A 21,210-nucleotide genomic window follows, 5' to 3' on the forward strand; every position below is an offset into this window, starting at 1 on the left:
ACAAGCAAAGCCACGAATTGAGCCACGCGGCTCAATTGGTGGAGCTCGCGTTCAGGGATGAGCCCTGAGACTACCTTAGACCTGAACCAGAGTAATCTTTGGTTGGACCCACAGGTACAAGCAAAGCCACGAATTGAGCCACGGCTCAATTAGTGGAGCTCGCGTTCAGGGATGAGCCCTGAGACTATTTAATCTACCCTGCGTTCACCGGGGGGGTTTAATCTGAGCACTGCGATTAAAATGTTCCTACATTTAGCCGTTTTTATGTTTCTGTAAAGCAGCGTGCATATTTGCTGAAGATATTTATTTTCACTTATAATATTGAACTATTATAACAACCGTCACATATATACTCCGTGTCTGCTCATACTAACCTAAGTCCAGTGATCCAACCTCAGAGGCACTTTATAACACACACGCCGTTAGTAAAACCAACATGACTGCAGCCAGGGAACTTAACGGGTAACTTACCTGAGAGTAGTATTCGTTCTGCACCTGGCACGTGTATGGCGCGGCACACTGGAAGCTGCCGTTGTGCGCTCGTCCTCCACACTGGCTATACCTAGGCATTGGCGTCGACGGCGCAAGCGCCAAGATACGCTCGGCTGCTCGCTCCGACGCAACGACAATGTAGGCGGATGGGTTCGTCGTCACCATACCGGGGAAGATGCTCGCATCGACAACAAATAAATTGTCGGTGCCGTAGACGCGAGTGTTAGTGTCTACAACTGCGGTTCCGCCGCCTTGACGGCCATCGTCGGTGCCCAGCTTGGCTGTGCCCATCCAATGGTTCGCACGTCGGTTCGACGGAGAAACGGTCATCTAAGTCGGGTTTGCTCTTAATTAGCTTAATCTTCAAGCCAAAAGGCGCAGGTGCTATAAAGCATCATTGATCTGTAAACTTACACTAGCGACGTAGTCCGCGGCAGTGGTGGTCGCGTTGGGGAACTCGAACTTAAGACCTGTTACGCCTTTGAGGGCATTCTGAACGTTGACGATGCCCTGGACGACGGCAGCTTTGTCCCCCTCCGTATGGAGGTACGGGTGCGTCGACACGACGGTAGAGAGGCCGCTCGTTATGCTCATCTGACCGCGCGATGTTGATCCTGTACCAAGGTATTGGCTCATGGTCATAGTCTCTGTTTCATCAGTGTCAGTAGATATCAACTGCAACACTTTGAGTGTTGGACCAAGACAGGGAACTTACTGCCGTTAGAAGCGCCAAGGCTGCCTTCAACTCTCGCAGTCCACTGGATATGCCTAGTTTTGCCATCGGCCCCCTTGATCTGATCAAAGAACCTGAGATACAGATGTCAAGAGTTAGTTAGGTTTCGACGGTCGACAGGATTGTCCATATGAGGCTCACAATGGTCCGATGTTGGGAGCAGCTTGCGCGAGGATGCCAGATCGCTTGCCTAAGTAGATGTGTCAGCGGCATTCCACGCGACGGAAGTGGTCAGGCTGTCACATACTGAGATATGCGTCCTTGTCTGCGGGGTTTGGTGAAGTCCAGGCCTCATAAAAGTCGTAAAACACAACGTCAGGGTGGGAAACAACAGTGTCAGTCTGTAGGAAGCTGTTAGCTTTGCGATCCATCCAAAGACCGACTAAGAAACTAGGCGATTAAAATCACAAAGGAAATGGATAGGTTAGCACTCACGTTGACGTGGTCCACCAAATTGTCACCGACGGGCAGGGGAATCCAAGAGGCTTCGTCGACCATGGTAGGCCCGTCGCGGGAACCCTTCACGATCTCAAGTTGATCTTTCCTGCCGATGCCACTGCGCATCAGGAGCTTTGCAGAGCCAAAAGTTCCCGCAGAGATAATTACGCGGCCGGTTCCAGGCGTCAGCTTGACAGTGCCGACATAGCCACCGTTACGGAATGGCTCAACCTCAAGCCCAGTGACGTGTCCACCTTCACGGACGACACGCTTCACAGCTGTGTTCGTCCACAGTTTGAAGTTGGACCGCTTGCTGGCCGTGTCGAGGTAGGTTGCCAGCGGCCCTCCTCGCTCACCATTGGCAAACATGAACGGGCCCGGCATGACCGTACGGTTCTTGCGGTCAGGCTCTCTGAGGGAACTGACCTCAGCCCAGCCAGCTGCCTTGAGACCGCCCATAATGGTGTTCAGACCCTCAGTGAGGTAGCGCTTTCCGTCCTGAGATGGGGTCTCAGTGCCGGGAATCCTGTTGAAGACGCGGCTTGTGGCACCAGCCATGTCGGATGCCTTCCACCCTGTGGGGAAGACCTGGTCCCAGTCGGGAGTGTACGGCTACCGAGCAGTAATGTGGAATGTTAGCCATCCAACCGCCTATTATTGAAATCACAGAGCAAAGTGGGCAAATGGTGCTGCAAGCAGCACAAGAGAGGGTGAGCCTTCCAGTCCACATGCTTACCTTCCACCACAGACCAGCGTTGACAGCTGTACCGCCACCAAGCACACAGCCCGCCATCTGATCAGTATCGTCACAAGCGATGCCGTTGGAGTCGACCCAAATCTGGTTGCACAAGCCAGGCACGTCGAAGCGTGTCAGACCAGTACCTTCGAGCCACGAGGGCTTCAGATTGCCGCCCCAGCGTCCTGTTGAAGGAGGCCCCTTTTCGATGAGCAGGACGGACTTGCCAGCCTCGCTCAGCTTGTCCGCGATGGGGATACCTCCGGCCCCGGCCCCGACAACCACGTAGTCGTAAGTTTCAGACGGAACCGGGACACCCGTCACTTCAGGTACAGGAGGCTCTGTCGACCCACCGCAATCACCCGTAACCGTCTTGGTGGCTGTGGCCGCCCAGCTAGCGTAAGATGGGTTTGCGATGGAACCGTCAAGCGGGGCGGGGAAAAGGTTCATTCCGTTGTCATGCTGCTGAATGACGACCCGGTCCGGGCACTCTGGATTTCCTACAGGCGTCCTGGCTTGTCCCCACCCCAGCATGAGGAAGGAGCTGCTGGTTGACTGGCCACCGTCCAAGCCATCGTGACTCCACTTCAAGCAGTTTTGGCAGCGGAAAATGAGCTTGTAGTGTGTCGAGTTCATCGAGGACGTGATCTGTGTGAGCTTTGCGTCGCCCGTGTACAGCTCAGGGACGACGAAGCCTGTAGCATAGCGGAATGATGTGAGAACCTCATCCTCGTGAGGCCAGGCAACAAGCAGTAGCGCCCTGGTCATGGAACCGCCCATCGAGACACCGCACCATCCTTCACCAGGGGTAGTCGGGGTAGAGCATTCCTGCGAGTGTGTTGGATGGCCGAGTGAGCAAAAATTCATCTCTAAACCGAGCGGGGGTCCGGTGTGTTCGACCAGACGGACGCGTGCTGCCGAGGCCTACTTACGAGATACCCGATGAATTCGTTTGCATCGACGGTGAGCGCATCGGATGGCAACGCCATGCCAAAGGTGAAGCCACCCAAGCTTACAGATCCATAGCCCTCGCCCTGAATTGGTCCATCAGTTGCACTCCAGGTATTGAACACAATGCCCGTCTCAGGGTCAGTGTACACCTTCGGCAACGGACCCTGTGCCAGGGAGGGTTGCAGATCTGTTCAAAAGAGGAAAGGGGACCAGGAAGTTAGTCAATGCAATCGATACATGTGATAGGAGGTCGGTTCCAGGCCCAGCTGGCAAGGTGGGCGGGCAAGTTGTAATATTGTCACCACTTACAGGTCACGGCGACCAGGAGTATGGCAATGAAGGGCGCAAGAGTCCTCATGGCGACTTCAGCTCGTCAAGACCTCAAGGGTCTTGGGTAAGATCCGAGAAAAAATGGGCTTCGTAGGCTGGTTTCTGTAGCAAGAAAGGTGCTTTGGATGTTCAGGGAGGCATGGGCCGCCTCTATAAAGAAACGCTTGCTGCCCCTAGCAAGTAAACCGTCTCCGGGGTTCTGGCCCGGGAAACTCGGAGGTGGTATCCTTTCGGGGGCCAATGCAACGTACCAAGCAGGCAGGGTGGCACCAACTGTGGTCGCCGCTTGTGGATGTACCAGGCCGAGAACGGCGAGCGCTGGTAGGTGGAAAGACGTTGGTAGGTGGTCCGATGAGCATGGTGGCACGGAATGGGCAAAGGTCATCAGGGCACGCACACCTTGACGCGCGCGCCTCATTCTGATGTAGGTAGGTAGGTATCACATCGCAAAATTAATCTCCGCTCCGGGTAGCAAGTGTGGAAAATTGTACATGCCACTCGGCCCGGAGAGGGGGCGGGGGACCTTGGGGTTCAATGGCAACTGAGTCGAAGGCGGCGAGAATGACCGAAGAATCCGTAGGGCAAATATGAGAGGTCTGTAAAGCCGTACGATAAATGGGCCCCGAATAAGACAGAGGGAGGATACACACATTTCTGGTGGCCTGTATCCTTCTTCCAATGTCAGATCGGTCGCTGTCATTCCGGGAACAGAACGCCAAGAAGAGTTACATTGTCAGCATTTGAGGTACCGGGTTTTTGTTTTCTTGGGGGGGTTTCCCATTCACAACCCAGGTAACGCGTTCGAAAAAAGCCAGATAAAAAAAAAAGGACCAACCACCATGAGCATTGGAATCCTCGCGCGATGGGTTTGCTGTTGTGGTCTGTTCTTGGTGCCGACCCCATCTGAGCAGTAGATTACTTTTTCTAGATGCGGAAGCTGCTTATGCGAGTATAATTAATTAATGGTATTTGCCAAGTGTTTCCGAAAGCCGGCGGAACCAGCATAATTGCAGCTATCCATGCACACGTGCGATGATGGGTTGATGTACTCCCCTGTAAGCTTGTCAAAGTTCATCTTGCCACAGAAACCTACCTACCTGGGAAGTTGGGTACGGTACCTAGTTGACCCGAAACCTAGGTAGGTAGGTGTCTGCTCAGTTCGACTCGAATTACCTAGCTAAGCAAGACAGGGTAGGCCGGTACCTTACATATCCGTGTTTTCGATCAATAATACCATGTAGGTTTCTTTGCCAAGGCACAAATATCCAACATGAGATGGGGAGAAAGAAACTCAAAGCCAAGCCACGCCAACCAGGGTTGGAGTTCATTGCTACAACTTTGAACAGTTCTAAATTGCTACCAACGGCCCCACACATGTCGGACTCGCCCTCCCGCTGTCCCGGCGCCTTCCCTGAACCGTTCATTCTGTAAGCGGCATTGAGGCTCCGAGCTATGGAATCGAATTTCCAAGCCCCAAAAGCCCCCCAGTCACACAGTATTACTCCGTAGTATTACAACCAAGCCACCAATGCCAGCTACCGGAGGTACCTAGCTGCCCACCCGCCTCAGGAACCAAAACCTTACTTAGTACTTTGTTCCCTCTAATTGTGTGAGGCCCAACGCGTGCGAACATTTGGGCAAGCAAGATAAACATATTTCCATAAAACAATTCCTCCTATTTGAGTTCCCCCCCTGCCCTGCCAAGCTAGTACCACCACCTGATGCCTCAATAATCCTCCCGCGTTCCGGCATAGTCGTACTGTAATGAACCACCGCTAGTTACATGTTGATACTGATCAAACAAACATATTCACATGTCAGCTTCCGACAAGCTTGTCTCGGATAGCAAGGTCCGGGTAACTAAAAAAACGACTTGGGGCTTACCATGACCAGCCCTCCATGCCCAGAACTGACTCCATTGTCCGCAAAACCACTGCTGTCGTTGCCATAAGGCGTGCTGCTGCTTGACTTCTCTTTAATTCCCTGCTGCTGAACCCCTCCTCCACCGACGACCCTTCTCCCGACAATGTCAGCGCCGGGACCTTCTTCACCAAAGTACAAACTGTTCAACTCTCTGGGCTTCCTGTCTTGAACGAGCGTTTTATATCGCCTGATTGCCGCCTGTTCCTCCTCGTCGATCGGCTTTAGGCCTCTTTTTCGCCCCGAAGCAGAGTCTCGTGGCTGCCTAAGCCCCGTCGTTCCGAAGCTACTGCTGTCGCCGTCGCTGGTCGTGATTGTAATTGCTGGCGCGTGGGGTCTCGCCGCCGTGAGCCGATCGCTGGAATCGCTGAGGTCCTTGGAATCGATTGGCTCGCTTCGCGCCCATCCTCCGCAACATGACAAAAGGTCGCGGAAGCCCATGGCGATGGATGCCAAATCTCGTATATCGATGATTCGCCAGGCGCGATGGGACTGGGTAGAGACGGTCTTTGAATTCCAGTACGCTTGCTTAAACACCAGTAGTGGTTGATGTTGCGATTGTAAATTTTCTCGTTTTTTTCACTCTTTGCTGCTCTCTCTTGTCCCTGTATTTTTTTCCGGGGGGGATCGTCGTGACACAGAGACAGGAGCCGGGATTAGTGAGTACAGACTGCCGCCAACAAAGTCTCCTTTGGCAGTCGCTGTCTGTTTGCTTATTTTATTTCTTGCACTTCGTAGGAAGGAAAATTATCATTTGATCCGTCCACAGGACGTGTTGAATGATCATCGTCTTGAATTCCTCTTTTCCATACAAGTGACCATTGCTGCCTCACTGCCCATCAAAGTAAGCTGGGGCGCAGCACTCGGCCAAGCTGGGCGGCCGGCCAATGATTTTAGTACTCTACACCCATGCAAAGGGGGACACATTCGAGTGGCTGAGCTTGGAAAATCTGACTATGCGGCCCGTTGATTTCCAAGGCACTTGAGATAGAGTGCTTTTCTTTAGTACTCTTCGCTGATCATTGGTTCTGAAGAAAGGATTCACCGGCTGGATTAGGCCGAGACATACATTCACGTGTGATTGTACCTAGTGACGCAAACCAGAAACAATCTGTAAGTGCATAATCGATCGCAAATCTCTATCTATGGAAGGGGTATCAAATGCGTTTGGCTCCTCTTTTCTAACCCATGCCTCTTATGTGAAGGTGTGCGAAATCCAGAAGGGATTACAAAGAAAAAGACCGAGGAAAAAGAAATCATTGGGAGAAGCCAAAAACACCTGAAAAGGCGGGCACCGAAAAAAAAATCATTTCCGAACTTGCTCCTGTTTCATCCGCGCAACGCCCACCCACAACATAATACTCGCATTCTTTCAGCTCTTGAACGGACAAGCCCAAATATGTACCGCCCGTGCCATCTCAAACTATGCAAAAAGAGAGACAGAGTGTGAGTGAGAGAGAGAGAGTGAGAGAGGAAGACATACAAGAGTCCTCGCTTGCCTTATTTCATACTTCAACTCCAATTCATGCTGTGCAACGAAAAGAAAAGTCATGATGCGTGTTTCGGTTTTCCATTGGTTGGCTCGATAATGCCAGTGGGGTTCATCGACGACGGAACCGTGACGGGCTCTCCACGGGCCTTGGAGGTCAGAGTGATGAGCTCCTGGTGCATCAAATCGTACGTCTTTTTACAGAGTCCATCTACATCCGCGGCAGTCATGCCCGTAGTAGGGATAGGATCGAGAACTAGACCGAGACGAATACTTGGTTAACAAGAATGCAGGGTAAAGGGCCGGCGAGTTGGGAGAAACATACCCTTGACGGGAATCTTGCCGGCGTTAAACACCAGACCCTTGATCCAGAGCACGTGGCTGTAATTCGCCACCACACACGGCACGATGGGCACTTGGGCCTGGACAGCGAGATGGAAGGCACCCTTCTTGAACGGCAAAAGCATCGGCTCTCGAGTATAACTCCTCGTGCCCTCGGGAAATATGTAGACGGTCTGCCTCTTTGTCCGGATTTGAGTGACTGCACCGCTCATGGCTTGTCGCGCATCCGCACTGTTCTTGCGATCAATGAATATCGTTCCGCTCAAGCTCATGAACCAGCCAAGGAAAGGCGTTCGACGCAAGCTAGCCTTGGCAGTGACGCTGCAGTGCTCAGGAAACAAACAGCCCAGCATGAGCACGTCCAACTCGGTCTGGTGGTTGCCGACCAGAACTGCCGGTCGGTTCTCTTCTTTTGAGAGGTGGCCTTTCGGATCTATAATCTCGAACGTGACGCCGGTGGCGAAGAGCATAAGCCACATGAAGACTCGGGCGGTGTAATGTTGCGCATTTTGCTCAGCCCCGAAAAGTCGCAGAATGATTGAGCACACGACACCAAAGCTCGCCGCGACGAGCAGGCAGATGTATGATGCGAGTATGCGCGCCACGAAGGCCGCCTTGGGTATCGCGAACGAGAGCATGTAGAGGCCGATCACTAGACTGGTGTAGCCACCAGCAAAGTAGTATAAGTACTCCAGCATCTTGAAGAAACGACGGTCGTGGCTCCCGGCGAGTATTATTTGTTGAGCAACTAGGGCTTGCTTTGTAACTGTGACTAGCGTTCCGCCTCTGAACAGCGGGGTTGATCTCTTGTGACGGCCTCGCGTGGGGGGTTGGTGTCGCTAGTTCTTGTCCGGTGAGTGAACACTTGTTATGTCGGATCGACTTTTGGAATTAGCGAAAGTCACGGCGAAGACGGCGCCGGCTGATTGGTGCAGGACGGGGGAGGCGCCGGCAAAGAAGCGAATTTGCGCCTGGTCGGTTGAGGCCGAGGTATGTAAATTCGGTTGTCTTTTTTTTTTTTTTTTTTTTTGGAGAACTAGCGTGGTCACAGGTTTGCCAATTTTTATTTTTATTTTATTTTATTATATTTTTTCCTAAACCCGCCCGAGTCTTTGTTGGGGATACAGTGGGTGGGACGAGACGGACCAGACTTTGCTGCGTCAGACAAGGGGGGTCATCTCGACACATGTGACGCAGCAAATGGTAACCTTTTTTTTTTTTTTTTTGGTCTCCTTTGGCCCCTCCCGGTGCCTGAAAACCCTCCGGCAATCAACCCAATATGAAATAAGCATTTTTAGTGTATTCCGTAGATAGAAGTTAAGGACAGAGTACTCCTAGGAAGTAGTCAAGTTTTACACCGCTGCCCTTGCATACACTGGAGTTCGGATTTCTTTGACTCGTCAACCCGATGCTGTAGATGGGGGGTTTTTCTTTAAGCACCTCCCCCCTCACCAATATAAGCCCCGCTTCCGATGGTTTTCATGCGTTTTGATATCACCCAAAAAAGCATAAGGTAGGTACCTGGCAGACAAGACCTGGAAACAAAACGTGGGGTGTATATGGGCCGCCGTCATTGGCCACGTCCATTTTTGAGCAGGTGCATTCACATATTAACGTACAACTCAGAGCTACTAATACGCCTGCTGTACCTAGGTACCTGGGTAGCTTGTCTGTTTATTCTACGCCATGCAAACTGGCCGCCCTTGCCGATATCTTTTTAGTAGCGGTCATCTCAAACAACAGGGCTTGTCTCAACGGGTGGAATTTTGCATAACTGCTCAACACTCTGCTAAGATCATGACCGGACGCCAGTTTAAATGCGTAAATAACATAAAAACAGAAAGCAAAAGAATTACGCCCCCTTCTCCTTTTTGGACTTCTTGGCCTTTTTATGTCTTTTCTCACCAAATGCCTCCTCGTACACCTCAGCGGCTGTCTGCTGTCCAGCCTTCCGTTTCGTCTTTTGACTCTTGACGCTAACAGTCAGCGCTGGAGTTTCCCCTTTAGAAGCAGCTTTGGCGATCGCCTTCTCTGCCTCCTTCCATTCGGAGGCTCCACCCTCGATCTCGAACCTGTTGCTTGCGTTAGCCTATAGTCTCGTTTTGCTGAATTGAATCCTCTGCACGTGTGACTTACTGGTCGAGCGGAAGTGAGTCAATAAGCTCCTTTTGCTTCGCCCTGTATTCCTTGAGTGCCTCATCACCAACTTCCTCCAGCTCTTCACCAAGCCCCTTGGCCAGTGGCACAAATCTGTTGTCAACAATCTCATCGTCGTGAGCACCTAGTGCGTTCTCTCGACTGACTCCGATAGATTTGGGCTTGGGCATCTCTGCATCGACAGCCTGCGTAACGAGCGTCTCAAAGTGCGTTGTGATCTTGCGCATAATCTTGATAAACATGGCAAGAAGCTGTGAAGAAGGAAGCGACAGCTCCGACGACACCCCATCAATGTCCTTCCTTTGGAGTCCAACAGCGAGCAAAATTGCTTGTTGTACTCCGGTGAGTTTGATGCTCGACTTAAGCGCTCCGGTGAAGTACAGATGCGCCAGTGTGGGCACCATATCCAAAATGACGTGGTAATCCAACAGGTTCTTCGCATAAGACTCCAGCCTCTTTTGGTCAAACGGAGTCAACAACCTGTCGAGATCCGTCTTGGTCAGGGCACTAGGCTCATTAGTAGGATCTTTCTGTGCCCCAGACACAGCAGATTCATCAATACTGAGTGAGAGCACAGAAGGAAACTCGCGGAACTGATATGAGAGAAGGTTGAGGAAACGGCGATGGAAGTCGTTCGTAAAGGCACCAAGCCAGCTCTGGTCCTCGGTGGTGTTCAGGGGCCGGAGCATGACGCAGGTATGTTCGCCAGTGAGATCATTGGCAGTTTGTCTCTGGGATTAACGTATCAGTAAATGGCATACACATATAACGCTTGTCCAGCTTCCGATTGGGGACCTCATACCAAGTAAACTGGCGCAAACGATGCGCGCTTCCAGAATTTGTGAAGGGGCTGGGTGAGACCGTAGCTGACGCCGACGTAGTCCAGGGGTGGGGGCCGACACTGATGCATATATGAGAAGAGGGGCGGCATCTCATTCATGTCACGAACCCTGATGTTGTCGTCTAGAAGGCTGCCGGTTCCCAATTTGGATAACTCTGCATCCGTAACTCTTGGCATCGTCTTTTCCACCATATCCTCCACATCTTCTGACAGACTCAGTGACTTGCCCTCAAAGAAATCGATCAGAAGCTCAAGTGCTCGAGTGCCGTAGCCCATGGAAACATAGTCCGGGTTGGTCGCTATCCTCACTATGCGAGCGCCTGAAAGAGAGGCAAACTCCTCATCTTGAAACTGCTGGCTTACGAGCCAAGGGATCAAGTCTCCCGCAGGACGTTGCCCCCTGCTCAAGCTGTTAAGGATGCTTTGCCTGCTGATCTTGCCCTCCAAAGCGACTTGGATCACGCAGAGAGGCTCGGGCAAAGAATTTTCCGAAGGAGGCGGGGTTAGAACAAAAAGCTTATGGGCTGGTGCGTCGCTCATTAGCTGTAGGTCGTCCGGGGTGTTCTTGTAATGGCTTGCAACGTAAAGCGCCACCATTTGCTGCAAAAACCTTTCCGAGACGGGATGGAAGGAGAATAGAGTATCCCTGTTAACTTGAAGCAGCTCACATTGCGTTGGGTCCTGGTAGATTGGAAATGTCAGCAAAAATGTATGCTTTGAAATCAGGACTAGGAAACGCACCGGGCAGCCTTGTGTGTTGAGTTTTGATTTCGGTAAAGCGGCGTCGAGGCAGAGAAGGGTGTTTAACCACTTTTCCACCGCATCACCAGGACCATACCGAATCGGCTCAGACAAGGTGATTTCTTTGAGCGAACGAGCCCCTGCCATAGTAGTGTTTTTCTCGGCCTTGCCGCTTGACCTATCGATCTCCACGTCGACATTGTTGCCCGCGACAGGTGCTCTCGACTGTTCCCTTAGCTGCTTGATGAGCTTCAGTGACAAAGATCTGCCTGTTCCTTCGTAACCGTTAATGGTGGACGCCATGAACACCAAGTACGGCCCCATCAATTTCTTCACTAGCGGTAAAGGTATGGCAGCAGCTTCGTCAATGACAACCAGTTCGGCTTGGCCCAAAACGTGAGAGTCCTGGGGGCGGATATATTGGATCGTTTGACGATGGTTTCTGTGAATGTTGACCCGCACAATAGCCTTGTTAAAATCGGGATTCGTCGATTGCATGATGGAATAGTCGGCATGATCTTTGTAATCAAGGGCGTCCAACCCTTTGAAGACGAACTCAAAAAGGGTCTTCAGATTCTCGGGGGACGGTGAGGTAATGAAGATGTTACTGTAGCCGTAGGCGACAGCAGCAGCAATGGCGACACCCATTGCTGCCGACTTGCCACGACCTCGCGCCGCTGTTAGTGTCACAGTGTTGCGCAAGGTCTTCTCAGAGATTGCATCCACAAAGGTGAGCAGAGCCTTGGCTTGATCATTTGTTCTGGCGAGCTGTAGCAGGGACCCAACAGGTTGCGTTTCTCGAAGTGAGTCCTTCACCTCTTCCAATTCCTTCTGCGCTGGCGTCTTGGCATCCTCGGACGACTCTGGTTCCGGCAACTGCTTCACGTTTTTACCGCCGGATATCGGGAGTACGTTTAGTTCATCGTCGACGACTAAGCAAGAGTCGCAGCTACCGAGCGACAGGATGAAGCGCTCGTTGAACCTGGCAACAACATCGTCGTATGCTTCGGTTCGATATCGGGAATGTACGTCCATAGTCATGGTGTATAGTTGTTTCAAGCTGCTCATGCCTTTCAATAGCAGAATCACCATACCACCACCTTCGACTGTTTCGATCGTGCGCGCAAGAATGTTTGGTGTAATGCTCTCGAAGTCTTGAAGAATACACTGCAGTCACAGTCAGCTTTCTCCCCCACCCTACCTTTGCTCGTTCACCCACACGCAGCCATGTTCTCAGATAGGGACGGTACGTAAAGAGAAACATACCATGCCATATGTATTTCCAAGAATCTTCTCGGTCTCTTTGTAGTAGACATATCTGATGTTTTGGAGCGAGAGGAAAAGCTCGAATGGGTCCGCATCGTTGGCCTCCCGTGTGCCGCGCTTAATTTCCTTTTTGATTTTGGTCTCCCTCTTCCGCCGGTGACTGGTAAAGCCGAGGAGCTGTTTCTTGTAAGCCCATAGCACAGATTTGTTCTGCTTGAGCCCGACTTGGGTCATGATGTAGTGAAGCTGGACAATGGCATCTTTGGCGTGATCGCCCACCAAGACGAAGAAGCTTCGTCTCCTTTCCTGGATTCCATTCTTGATGAGGGCGGGGATCCGCGAGTCTCTGTAGTCGCAAGCTAGTCAGAACAAATATTGATGCTTCTCACTCCTTCATTAACTATCCAGTCTTTGGAATAGCTTACACTTGTTTCCGAGACATGCTTGCTTGCTTTTGCTGCCGTGGCCAGTGGACGGGCAGACCTTGGATGCTGGACTATCCGTCACTGCAAAATCGCCCAGCGTCGCAAACGCCGTCCGCGGCGCGATTCCAAAATTTTGGGCGATAAGAAAAGTTCTGCCGGACCCCACTTAGTCACCGCCTTCTGTATCCCACTTAGTTGGCTGAGTGGGTAACTGTTCGCAGTCAGGTGGGTACCTACCTAGGTACATTGAGGAAAAGATGTGCAGCGATACCAGCTTGCCAGATACCTGGATGCTACAAGGTAGGTACCCCGAGGCAGGTATCCAGACAGACTATTATGCAATCTCTTGTACTGTATGCGTACCGTTCCCAGCTCAATTGAAATTAACTTCATCTTGGGTTGTTCCTCTGAAGAATGGCGGACTGAACTGAATCCATCGTTTGGATGGTTATGGAGATTGGCATTTGGTGTTTTCCATCAAATACAAATGGTGCAGATTAATAAAGATGTCGCCGATTAAATTGTATTCTTTTTCCCCTGACAAAAAATGCACTGGAAATGGGCTGAGATGGGAACCCTCTCCAATCTGTTCTATTCTAGGACTACGACTACGTGGTACGTAGCGATTAGGCCAAGTACGTTGCGTATTGACCCTTGCAGTTCCAATCGCCATCCATTACCCACCACCGGCAACCATCCTCCTCATGGCCGCTGTTGTCATCAATCCAGGCCCCGACTCTTCAACTTTCCGACACAACCAAGCAAGCCTGCAAGATACTTGGAATAAATACAGCATCCCTCAACTGTAACTTGCGCCTCGCAAAACGCGACAGTTGACTCCTAAACTTTTCAGCCCTTGGCAATTCTGGGTGCCTCAACATGTGAAGCTGGAGTTTCGGCCGCATTCATTCTTGTCGTCCCCCCCAGACTCCAGAAACAATACACGGAACCCGGGTGTCGCCTGGCTTCCACGATGACGTCTCGACCGACCCCGACCCCGATCAGCGTGCCAAAGTCGTCTTTGCTGTCCGATCTTCCTCCCGTTTCGGCCCTATTCCTCATTGAGTTTGACGTCAAAGCCGGTTACACTATCACTTGGAAGAAAGCCGCGCCCGGGATAAATCTCGATGGCACCGTCGAGTACAAAAGCTTACCCTCGGGGCTTCACACTGTGTCCCAAGACCTGATCTATTTCATTCATGAGGGGGAATATGCCGGCCTCAGTGCGTTCGTCAACGCAAAAACCGAAGAGGAGGCTACCCGCAATGCGCGCATGATTGCAGTTGGAGTGTTGGTACCTTTGAGTTATGGACGCCTCGGTAGATCATGGAGACATGCCGAGGGTCTCAGAGACATGGCCATAAAGCTTGCCGTTGAGACCAAGGACTTGAGCATATTGGAGACCTATTGGGAAAAGAACAAAGCGCACAATCTAATATCTCCCGGTGCTGAGCCCCCGAAAGAGTCTCCACCAAGCTCGCCATCTGTCACTTTCCAGCCGAGCGCGCCGCAGAGCCAATTTAGGAAACGGACCGGCTCAGATGCACAGGCCTTTGTACCACCAGGTCACCAACTATCTCCTTTTCATCCGGCCTGGAGCCTTAGTGATTTACTAGACACATTTGGCCCGTTGATATTCCCTATTCATCGAGCAGCTTTACTGCGGAAGCGCATTCTTATATCGACACACGCACCCGTGCACCAGGCGTGTGACTTTGGTATGACACCGAGATTTTACAATATTTCACTCGTATATAAACTTACTAATGTGTCTACGCCACTAGTGTATGACATATCGATATTGTCCAACATTCCTCTTTCTCTGTTTGATCTCCTAGAGCCCACAGCCCCGGCTCAGCGTCTAAGACCTCTTTTTAATATTGGTGTAAATGACATCGCTTTCTTGTCCGAAGATGCCGCTGCCACAATTTCCAAGAAGCGTTGCGCCTCATCAGCCTCGGCCAGTAACTCAGAACAGCTCTCACTTCCAGAGCAGGCCGCTGGTAGCGGATGGGTTGCTTGTACAACCGATAGTATCCTAGCGATGAAACCAGATTTGTGGGACATGCTCATCACCATGCCAGCACCGCATGCTGCGGGCGCCAAGGAACGGGTGTGGCCAACAATAGAGCTACCAGGCCATGTCCCCGTTCGTGCAACCCAGCGCGACCTAAGGCGGTTCCGGAATTTGCGAGTAGGCATCACACGCCTGGCCCGCCCAATGAGCGCTCGATCTGAACGCCCCGGCACATCTTCAGGTTGGTCTGCCGCCACTGCTGTTGCCAAAGCAGACCATGACTCTCTGCACGCCGACGCGGTCGACAAGGTTGTTGAGCCTACGACCTGGGCGGCGCTGGCTTACAGTGGCTTTATGTGGTGGGCGAGTGCCGGAGAGCAGAGACGGTCCGGAGAGGCCGAGGAGGTGGCTCAGGATTCCTCGTTGCTAGCTGACCTTGCCTCTGCTCCATCGCCTAGGCGCCGTGGAAGCAGCGTGAGCGGCGGTGTCTCAGGTCATCTAGTCAAGAACGGCGCAGTCATGGCGGACTCAGTCATGTCTCTCCCAGCAACGGGGCCAAGGAATGCTGGAGACAGGGTCACAAGCGGGGCCAGCGATATGGCCGCGATAGAGGCCTCGTCACAACAGAGTGAACAAGGGGTTACGGTCGATCATACTGAGGAAGAGCGAGCTCGGGTGGAGCTAGCCATCATCGCCTACTTCCGAAGGCTCACGACACAAATGCTTACAGTTTTGGGGGATCTGGTGGACAGCATAGAAGACGGTGACGATGAAGAGATGGATGAAACCGAGACCACGGAGGACTCGCCTCTGAATCAACCAGATGACGGGGATGTTTCCTTCATCGGCTCTTTGCATATCGACAGCGACGCTCTTGCCCGCATGGGGTTGGATGTATGGAGTGACGCCGACGTTGGGTTTGTCAAGGAAGCCACAGCATGCTATTTTGCGCGGAGAGCGAGGGTCGAGTCCAAAGCCGTCGAAGTCTGCGGGCTACGCGTTTGCTGAAGTCGCCAGAGTATAGGGACTGCACAGCTAATTGAGTTGGATGCTGCTGGGGAAACCAAACCGCAGCGGCTCAAGGTACATGCTGTACAACAACCCGTCAGATCGTGAAAGCATGCATTAAATCAAGACAAGCGATGAGGGGGCTATATTATTCTTTTGTACAAGATAATTTGGTCCATACTATATAGATATGCCATCTGCTTGAGAGATGATCTCCCTTGCGTGTGGCACAAGCCCACCCAGCGCGTTCATATTATTGGGCTATTAAGGGGACCGGAGATTAAATAGACGGGCTTCGCTCAAGGTGTAATAATGGAATAGAGGGTGAAATATTTATCATGCAGATTTTTCCCTCTGCTGCACAGGTGACCGAAAGCAAGGTTACTTTGGTCTCTGTATTTCTACCAGTTTTCCATCAGCCAATAGTTGTTCTGAGTTTAGGCGCAAGGTTGCCTTTTCCGACGCCAAGGCATGAATATCGGATGGCAGGCAGCCAATTTAAATGTCAGATGGCTCACATTTGTGCATTGGATGATTTTGAGTAAAGGTTTGAGTGATACTAACTGCATGTCCGCATCAAATATAAAAAGAATTGTACGATGTACATGCATCTTGGCCTTCGTTGGTTTCATGGATAAGAGGCTGGCATGAACCGACCCGTATTTTTTGCTATGCCTGGTCTGGCATGTCTGGTCAACAGACGAGGACAGTTACGTAGAGCATCGTCGGCAGAGCCATGCCCGTAGACATTTAGAGAAACAAGATATGAGTAAATGAAACGCAATAATATACGATATTGAAGCGTATGATATTGGCGCACAGCCCGCGACATGGATGGCAGCCCATCATATAAAAGCAGAGGGGCGGTATATTATATAGTAGTTATACTTTGTGTGCTCTTATTCTTTTGTTCATACTGTCCGGTTTTACAGTCTCCCCACCAACGAACCCTTCGATTATGGCGAGAGACCATTAGCCATTCTGAGCCACAATACTGTGTACTTACACCGACAAACAAGCGAGATAGCTAAAATTAACCAAGGTTTTAGCGACCCTCCGAAAAAGGAATCAAATAGATCAAAGAGGGGGAAAATGGTTTATGTCTCGTAGAAGGCGTGGTCATCATATTCTAAGGAGTGTCGTGAACGGCATGAAAATGAATTATCAGAGGAGGCCCGCCATTCCAGGATACAAGCCTCCTGCTGTAGGATATGATCAGGGGAAGAAAAAAAAGGGGGTATTGAGGAGGCCACAGAATGCCTCGAATCATTCAAGCATCACTCTAAGCGAGGGCAACGACACCGATGATTCCAGCTACCAGGGCCATGATGGGTGCGTTGTTGGTATCGGCCGCGGCAGTGGGAACAGGTGAAGTGGTCACCGGAGCCTGTGCGGAAGTGGCCGGGACCTGCGTGGTCAGAGTTGTAGGGCTGACTAGTGTGACAGGGGGCCCCTCGCGGGTGGCTGTAAGTGTGTTGCCAACTGTGACGTAGTGAGTGGGCTGCTGGATAACGGTTGAGGCACCAGGAACGACAATCTCGACGGTCTCGTCTTTGTAGTGAGTCTTAGTGACGGGCTGAACCTCGGTCACGATATGAGCCGAGGTAACCGTAATGGTCTTGGTATTTGTGGCCGTGATGACTTGGGTCTCTCCCTGAACGACAGTGGTGTAGGTGGTGACCGGGCAGGTCGTGGTAACATATACGTCTGTCTTCTCATGGACGGTAGTCTGAATCGTGGTGTCTATATGTTTGCAGACTGTCAGCATTTGGGGAGGTTGGTTTTTTTTCGAGCTAGCTAGCGAGTTAGCAAAAAGAGCAACTCACAGACTGTATCTGTCACAGGGACCTCGGTAACCACGGCCTTGGTCTTGGTGTATGTGACAGTCACGGTGTTGCCATCGATGGTCTTCACTTCGGTAACAGGAATGAGCTTGGTATGGGTCTTGTGGACAACCTCCTTGGCAGTCTCGGTGACGGCCGGCCCATGCACGGTCTCATATATGACAGTAGGGACCTTGGTGTATACCGCAGAAGTGGTGGTGAAGGTGGTGGTGTAGGTGTGGCCAGGCTTGTGCACAGTCTCAGTGACAGGACACACGGTAGTATAGACGACCTCGATAACAGTGGTCTTGGTCACTACATCGCCGTGCTTGTAACCAGCCATGGCTGCCCCAACCAGGCCCAGAAGCGTAAATGCAGTCCTCATTTGGGAGCGAATGTTTACAACGAGAGCGAGGGTTGTTGTAGTAAAAAAAGGGGGACTTGAGGAGGATGAATAAAGTAACCTTAGCGAGCGAGTTACTCGCGAGAGGCGCAAGAGGGGGAATGGGCTGACCTGGGGTTGATCTCTGGGGTTAAAAGTAAGTGGTTACAACTACTTACGGTGTGGGAGGGCTTGATGGGAGGGGTTTATATCAACAACAAGAAGGCTATGCAGTAGCATGCAGCTGTCCGCTAAGACAGCCGAGATGGGAGGGGAAGGTGAGGTGATGACATCTTTCACGTCGCCCAGCAGAAGCTTGGTATGGTTTGCAGTCATGATGGTAACATAGGCTGACAGGATGTTACACCAAGATATTATGCATTCTATTATAGAGCATAGAGGAGATAGGCCTTGCCGAGAACTACAGCATAGAGCGTATCCAATAACGATCAACATCGGTACAAAAGCAAGGCTGGGCCCAACAGGGGAGGGGCTGGAAGAAAAAAAGCAGTTCTAGGGTGTACGGCAGACGATAGCCGACCAAACGTTGTGGCCGTCTTGGCAAAAATACAGTACTATGTAGTTATACCTAGGGTATGCCGGCTCGCCGTACTTGGTAAGGCCCCATGGTGTACAAAGACTTGCTTGCATGCCTGCCTGTCTGGCTGCCTAATTTATCGTATGTATCCATAGATACCTTAGGTTTCAAAGGTAAGTAACGTAAATATGAACCCAAACCACCTCACCTACATCCTACCGCTCATGTCATGAGAACTACAGTAGACCAAATAAGAAAAGCGAGTAAGTAAGGCAGGCTAGTAGTAAGCTCACTTTTGGACAGCTCCCATGTGAGGAGAAGGTGGTTAGCTTGTTAGTTCTAGAAGATTTTGTAACGGGTAGCAAGAAGTTTTATTTCTTTTCTCTAACCTGGAACTTGCACCACAAAATGCTCTCTTTGCATCTTGGCATGTACCTTGTCTGACAGTACTTGTGGCTTGTCGGCCCTTATAAACACACAGCCCTGCAAGCCCTGCCAACGGCAGCCGTTTAGTACGGCCCACAAATTCAAATTCTGGGGGTGGGGAGAGCTGTGATGCCAAGAACTCGGCCCATGTCAATGATGTCGTCCGCGCTCGTAAAGAAAAAAAAAACAAGAAAGAGTTTCTTCCTCACCGACTTGCTTGTGGGTAGGTGTGGTGTCTACCTCCTATACCTGCCTTGCTGCCTACCTATATTTTACTATACCATAGGCTTGTGCGCTCTTTGGGCAGTCGGCATCAGCACTTGTGCGAATAGAAAAGGTGCCATCCAAGAAATGAAAACTTGATGAGCTGAAAAACACCGACTATAACAAGGATCGGAGAATTACATAGAGATCCAATGCCAACCCAAATGCGTCACTGTGCGAACCTCCACCTCTCCCCCATCTATGCCGGCAAGCCGGAAACCGTGTTCGTTTGTCGGGGAAAACAAAAACACTCGCGCCATGCAGCTTTGCGCGGCCCGGAGGCACAACAGCCCACTTTGTGCGCAACTGATGCAGATCCGTGGAGGAACCGTCGATCAACGGACCAAAAAGCGTTCTCGTCTCTTCGTATCGGCGGATCAGTGCTGATTTGAGGGGAGATCGTGGTACTCCCGGTTGCTCTTTATTTTTATTTTTTTTTACTTTGTTTTTCCTTCACTGGCTTCTCCTGTGGTGGAGAAGGTAACAAAGGTGGTAAGCTTACTGGTATACTTTAATTACCATGTAGACTTGTTGGTAGGCATTTGGCTTATTGTCAAGTTGTGTAGTTCTGGTCGCGTACCAGGTTGCTTCCAAATTAATTTACGCAAACTAGGGAGCTCTTTACAGTAACAGTTCAGTTACGTCCGACTTCATACAATAGCGTCATTGTGCGGTAAAAAAAAAAAAAAAAAAAAAAAAAAAAAAAAAAAAAAAAAAAAAAAAAAAAAAAAAAAAAAGAAAAAACGCTGATCGGTATTTACCACCAACGTACTTTTGAGGATCATTTGCTCCAGCTCGCGTGCTTCCCAAAGTGAACAGAAAATAAAACAATAAAATAAAAATAATAAAAAGCTCATGACAGCCAAAACCGAGGCTCATAGAGATCAAGTGGCTGGCAAAACAAACATTGAGTAAATATACGGATCGGTCCTCCTTTGGATAGTAGTAAACGGAAGCAAGGAAATGCGAGAGAGAATGAGGAAGAGAACATGTTTACTGAGAAACGTTCTTTGTTTACCCCTCAAAGCCATGGTTGATCCTCCAAAAAGGTTGAATACAGCAGCTAGGTGAGCTGGACTTGGCACGCGAGCATCAGCGTCATGCTTGGCTGAGTTGTTCATCTCAACCCATGCTCCCTCTCTCTCCTTCTCGCTTTGCTGTAACATACCGTATACCGGCAAACTGGCAAGGAGGTCCGATAGCAGCCCATTTGTCAGGTACGATTTTTTGGGTGCGACAGGTACGGCATACTAGTCTAGACTAATTCAGGCCATTGCGGCGGCATGGCGTCACATCAAAGGTGAACGGTCTAGACTGTACAAGCCCCAAGCCCCCAAGATTCACGATGCAACCCTCTTCATGTTTTTATCCTGCAGCAGGAAGCCGGGAGCCTTAAATCTTTATTCTTCTTTGTTTTTCTTTTCCAAGATTGGCATGGGGCGATTTCTGATCCTCATACGAAGTAGTCATGTTGCAGCCACGCAGTTTTGCTGTAGAATTTGCGACAAACCAGGAGACAACCGGTGTTTTGCGCTGGCCAGACACTGGAAGCCTGTAAACATTGAAGTATAGGTAGGTTAATACTTTCTATGAGGGACCTACTAGACTAATAATATACGTGTGATGTGCCATGATTAGGTCAGGAGTTGAAGTGAGAGAAATACCTGACTTTGAAGTAAGCGGCGCAGAAGAGCCTAAATATGTCCAAAATGAGTCTAGTGTACTTATAAAGGCGGCCTCATAGATGTCTTCCACACAAGTATATGAATGTAAGTAATAGAAGCGCGCTGCCAACTGATGCTGTCAGTGGGGTCGGTCATCCTGGCGGGGTAATCCATCCAACATGGTACACCTAGGTAGGTAAGGTAGGTAGGTAGCACTCACTGTAAGC

General features: G+C 50.7%; 7 protein-coding genes across 7 annotated transcripts; 1 reads left to right on the forward strand and 6 right to left on the reverse strand.

Annotated features, from left to right (window-relative positions):
• Nucleotides 1–285: 285 nt before the first annotated feature.
• Nucleotides 286–4,922, reverse strand: PgNI_09374 (uncharacterized protein). Its single transcript, XM_031129358.1, has 11 exons — nt 4,519–4,922; nt 3,660–4,373; nt 3,332–3,537; nt 2,400–3,227; nt 1,661–2,275; nt 1,473–1,566; nt 1,367–1,415; nt 1,208–1,299; nt 907–1,139; nt 472–822; nt 286–403 (listed from the first exon to the last, which is right to left on the reverse strand). Exons 2-11 carry the CDS (start codon nt 3,706–3,708, stop codon nt 395–397), a joined length of 2,526 nt encoding a protein of 841 aa, XP_030977414.1. The 5' UTR covers nt 3,709–4,373; nt 4,519–4,922; the 3' UTR covers nt 286–394.
• A 125-nt stretch (nt 4,923–5,047) lies between these two features.
• PgNI_09375 (uncharacterized protein) lies at nt 5,048–6,429 on the reverse strand. The gene is made up of 2 exons (XM_031129359.1): nt 5,565–6,429; nt 5,048–5,472 (listed from the first exon to the last, which is right to left on the reverse strand). Exons 1-2 carry the CDS (start codon nt 6,039–6,041, stop codon nt 5,407–5,409), a joined length of 543 nt encoding a protein of 180 aa, XP_030977415.1. The 5' UTR covers nt 6,042–6,429; the 3' UTR covers nt 5,048–5,406.
• A 719-nt stretch (nt 6,430–7,148) lies between these two features.
• PgNI_09376 (uncharacterized protein) lies at nt 7,149–8,129 on the reverse strand (the record flags this gene model as incomplete). The annotated part of the gene is made up of 2 exons (XM_031129360.1): nt 7,149–7,345; nt 7,415–8,129. 2 exons carry the CDS (start codon nt 8,127–8,129, stop codon nt 7,149–7,151), a joined length of 912 nt encoding a protein of 303 aa, XP_030977412.1.
• A 906-nt stretch (nt 8,130–9,035) lies between these two features.
• PgNI_09377 (uncharacterized protein) lies at nt 9,036–12,924 on the reverse strand. The gene is made up of 6 exons (XM_031129361.1): nt 12,862–12,924; nt 12,437–12,782; nt 11,171–12,337; nt 10,391–11,110; nt 9,568–10,319; nt 9,036–9,503 (listed from the first exon to the last, which is right to left on the reverse strand). Exons 1-6 carry the CDS (start codon nt 12,876–12,878, stop codon nt 9,284–9,286), a joined length of 3,222 nt encoding a protein of 1,073 aa, XP_030977413.1. The 5' UTR covers nt 12,879–12,924; the 3' UTR covers nt 9,036–9,283.
• Nucleotides 12,925–13,363: 439 nt separating this feature from the next.
• Nucleotides 13,364–16,213, forward strand: PgNI_09378 (uncharacterized protein). The gene is made up of 2 exons (XM_031129362.1): nt 13,364–14,579; nt 14,646–16,213. Exons 1-2 carry the CDS (start codon nt 13,835–13,837, stop codon nt 15,884–15,886), a joined length of 1,986 nt encoding a protein of 661 aa, XP_030977420.1. The 5' UTR covers nt 13,364–13,834; the 3' UTR covers nt 15,887–16,213.
• A 442-nt stretch (nt 16,214–16,655) lies between these two features.
• PgNI_09379 (uncharacterized protein) lies at nt 16,656–18,485 on the reverse strand. The gene is made up of 2 exons (XM_031129363.1): nt 17,713–18,485; nt 16,656–17,629 (listed from the first exon to the last, which is right to left on the reverse strand). The coding sequence occupies exons 1-2, from the start codon at nt 18,092–18,094 to the stop codon at nt 17,169–17,171; spliced, it is 843 nt and encodes a 280-aa protein (XP_030977421.1). The 5' UTR covers nt 18,095–18,485; the 3' UTR covers nt 16,656–17,168.
• Nucleotides 18,486–20,203: 1,718 nt separating this feature from the next.
• PgNI_09380 (uncharacterized protein) lies at nt 20,204–20,440 on the reverse strand (the record flags this gene model as incomplete). Its single annotated transcript, XM_031129364.1, has 1 exon — nt 20,204–20,440. The coding sequence occupies one exon, from the start codon at nt 20,438–20,440 to the stop codon at nt 20,204–20,206; it is 237 nt and encodes a 78-aa protein (XP_030978067.1).
• Between the last annotated feature and the right edge of the window lie 770 nt (nt 20,441–21,210).

This window comes from Pyricularia grisea (genome assembly GCF_004355905.1).
Source record: "Pyricularia grisea strain NI907 chromosome Unknown Pyricularia_grisea_NI907_Scaffold_7, whole genome shotgun sequence".
NCBI lineage: Eukaryota > Fungi > Ascomycota > Sordariomycetes > Magnaporthales > Pyriculariaceae > Pyricularia > Pyricularia grisea.

Coding starts and splice junctions, on each gene's coding strand:
- PgNI_09374 (XM_031129358.1), bottom strand. CDS start 3,708: ATGAGGACTCTTGCGCCCTTCATTGCCATACTCCTGGTCGCCGTGACC. Junction 1,300..1,366: donor GCTCCCAACATCGGACCATT/GTGAGCCTCATA, acceptor TCTGTATCTCAG/GTTCTTTGATCAGATCAAGG. Junction 823..906: donor CCGCGGACTACGTCGCTAGT/GTAAGTTTACAG, acceptor AACCCGACTTAG/ATGACCGTTTCTCCGTCGAA.
- PgNI_09375 (XM_031129359.1), bottom strand. CDS start 6,041: ATGGGCTTCCGCGACCTTTTGTCATGTTGCGGAGGATGGGCGCGAAGC. Junction 5,473..5,564: donor GGCATGGAGGGCTGGTCATG/GTAAGCCCCAAG, acceptor TTGTTTGATCAG/TATCAACATGTAACTAGCGG.
- PgNI_09377 (XM_031129361.1), bottom strand. Junction 11,111..11,170: donor TCAACACACAAGGCTGCCCG/GTGCGTTTCCTA, acceptor CCAATCTACCAG/GACCCAACGCAATGTGAGCT. Junction 10,320..10,390: donor CGTTTGCGCCAGTTTACTTG/GTATGAGGTCCC, acceptor CGTTAATCCCAG/AGACAAACTGCCAATGATCT.
- PgNI_09378 (XM_031129362.1), top strand. CDS start 13,835: ATGACGTCTCGACCGACCCCGACCCCGATCAGCGTGCCAAAGTCGTCT. Junction 14,580..14,645: donor GCACCAGGCGTGTGACTTTG/GTATGACACCGA, acceptor CTACGCCACTAG/TGTATGACATATCGATATTG.
- PgNI_09379 (XM_031129363.1), bottom strand. CDS start 18,094: ATGAGGACTGCATTTACGCTTCTGGGCCTGGTTGGGGCAGCCATGGCT. Junction 17,630..17,712: donor CCCTGTGACAGATACAGTCT/GTGAGTTGCTCT, acceptor GCAAACATATAG/ACACCACGATTCAGACTACC.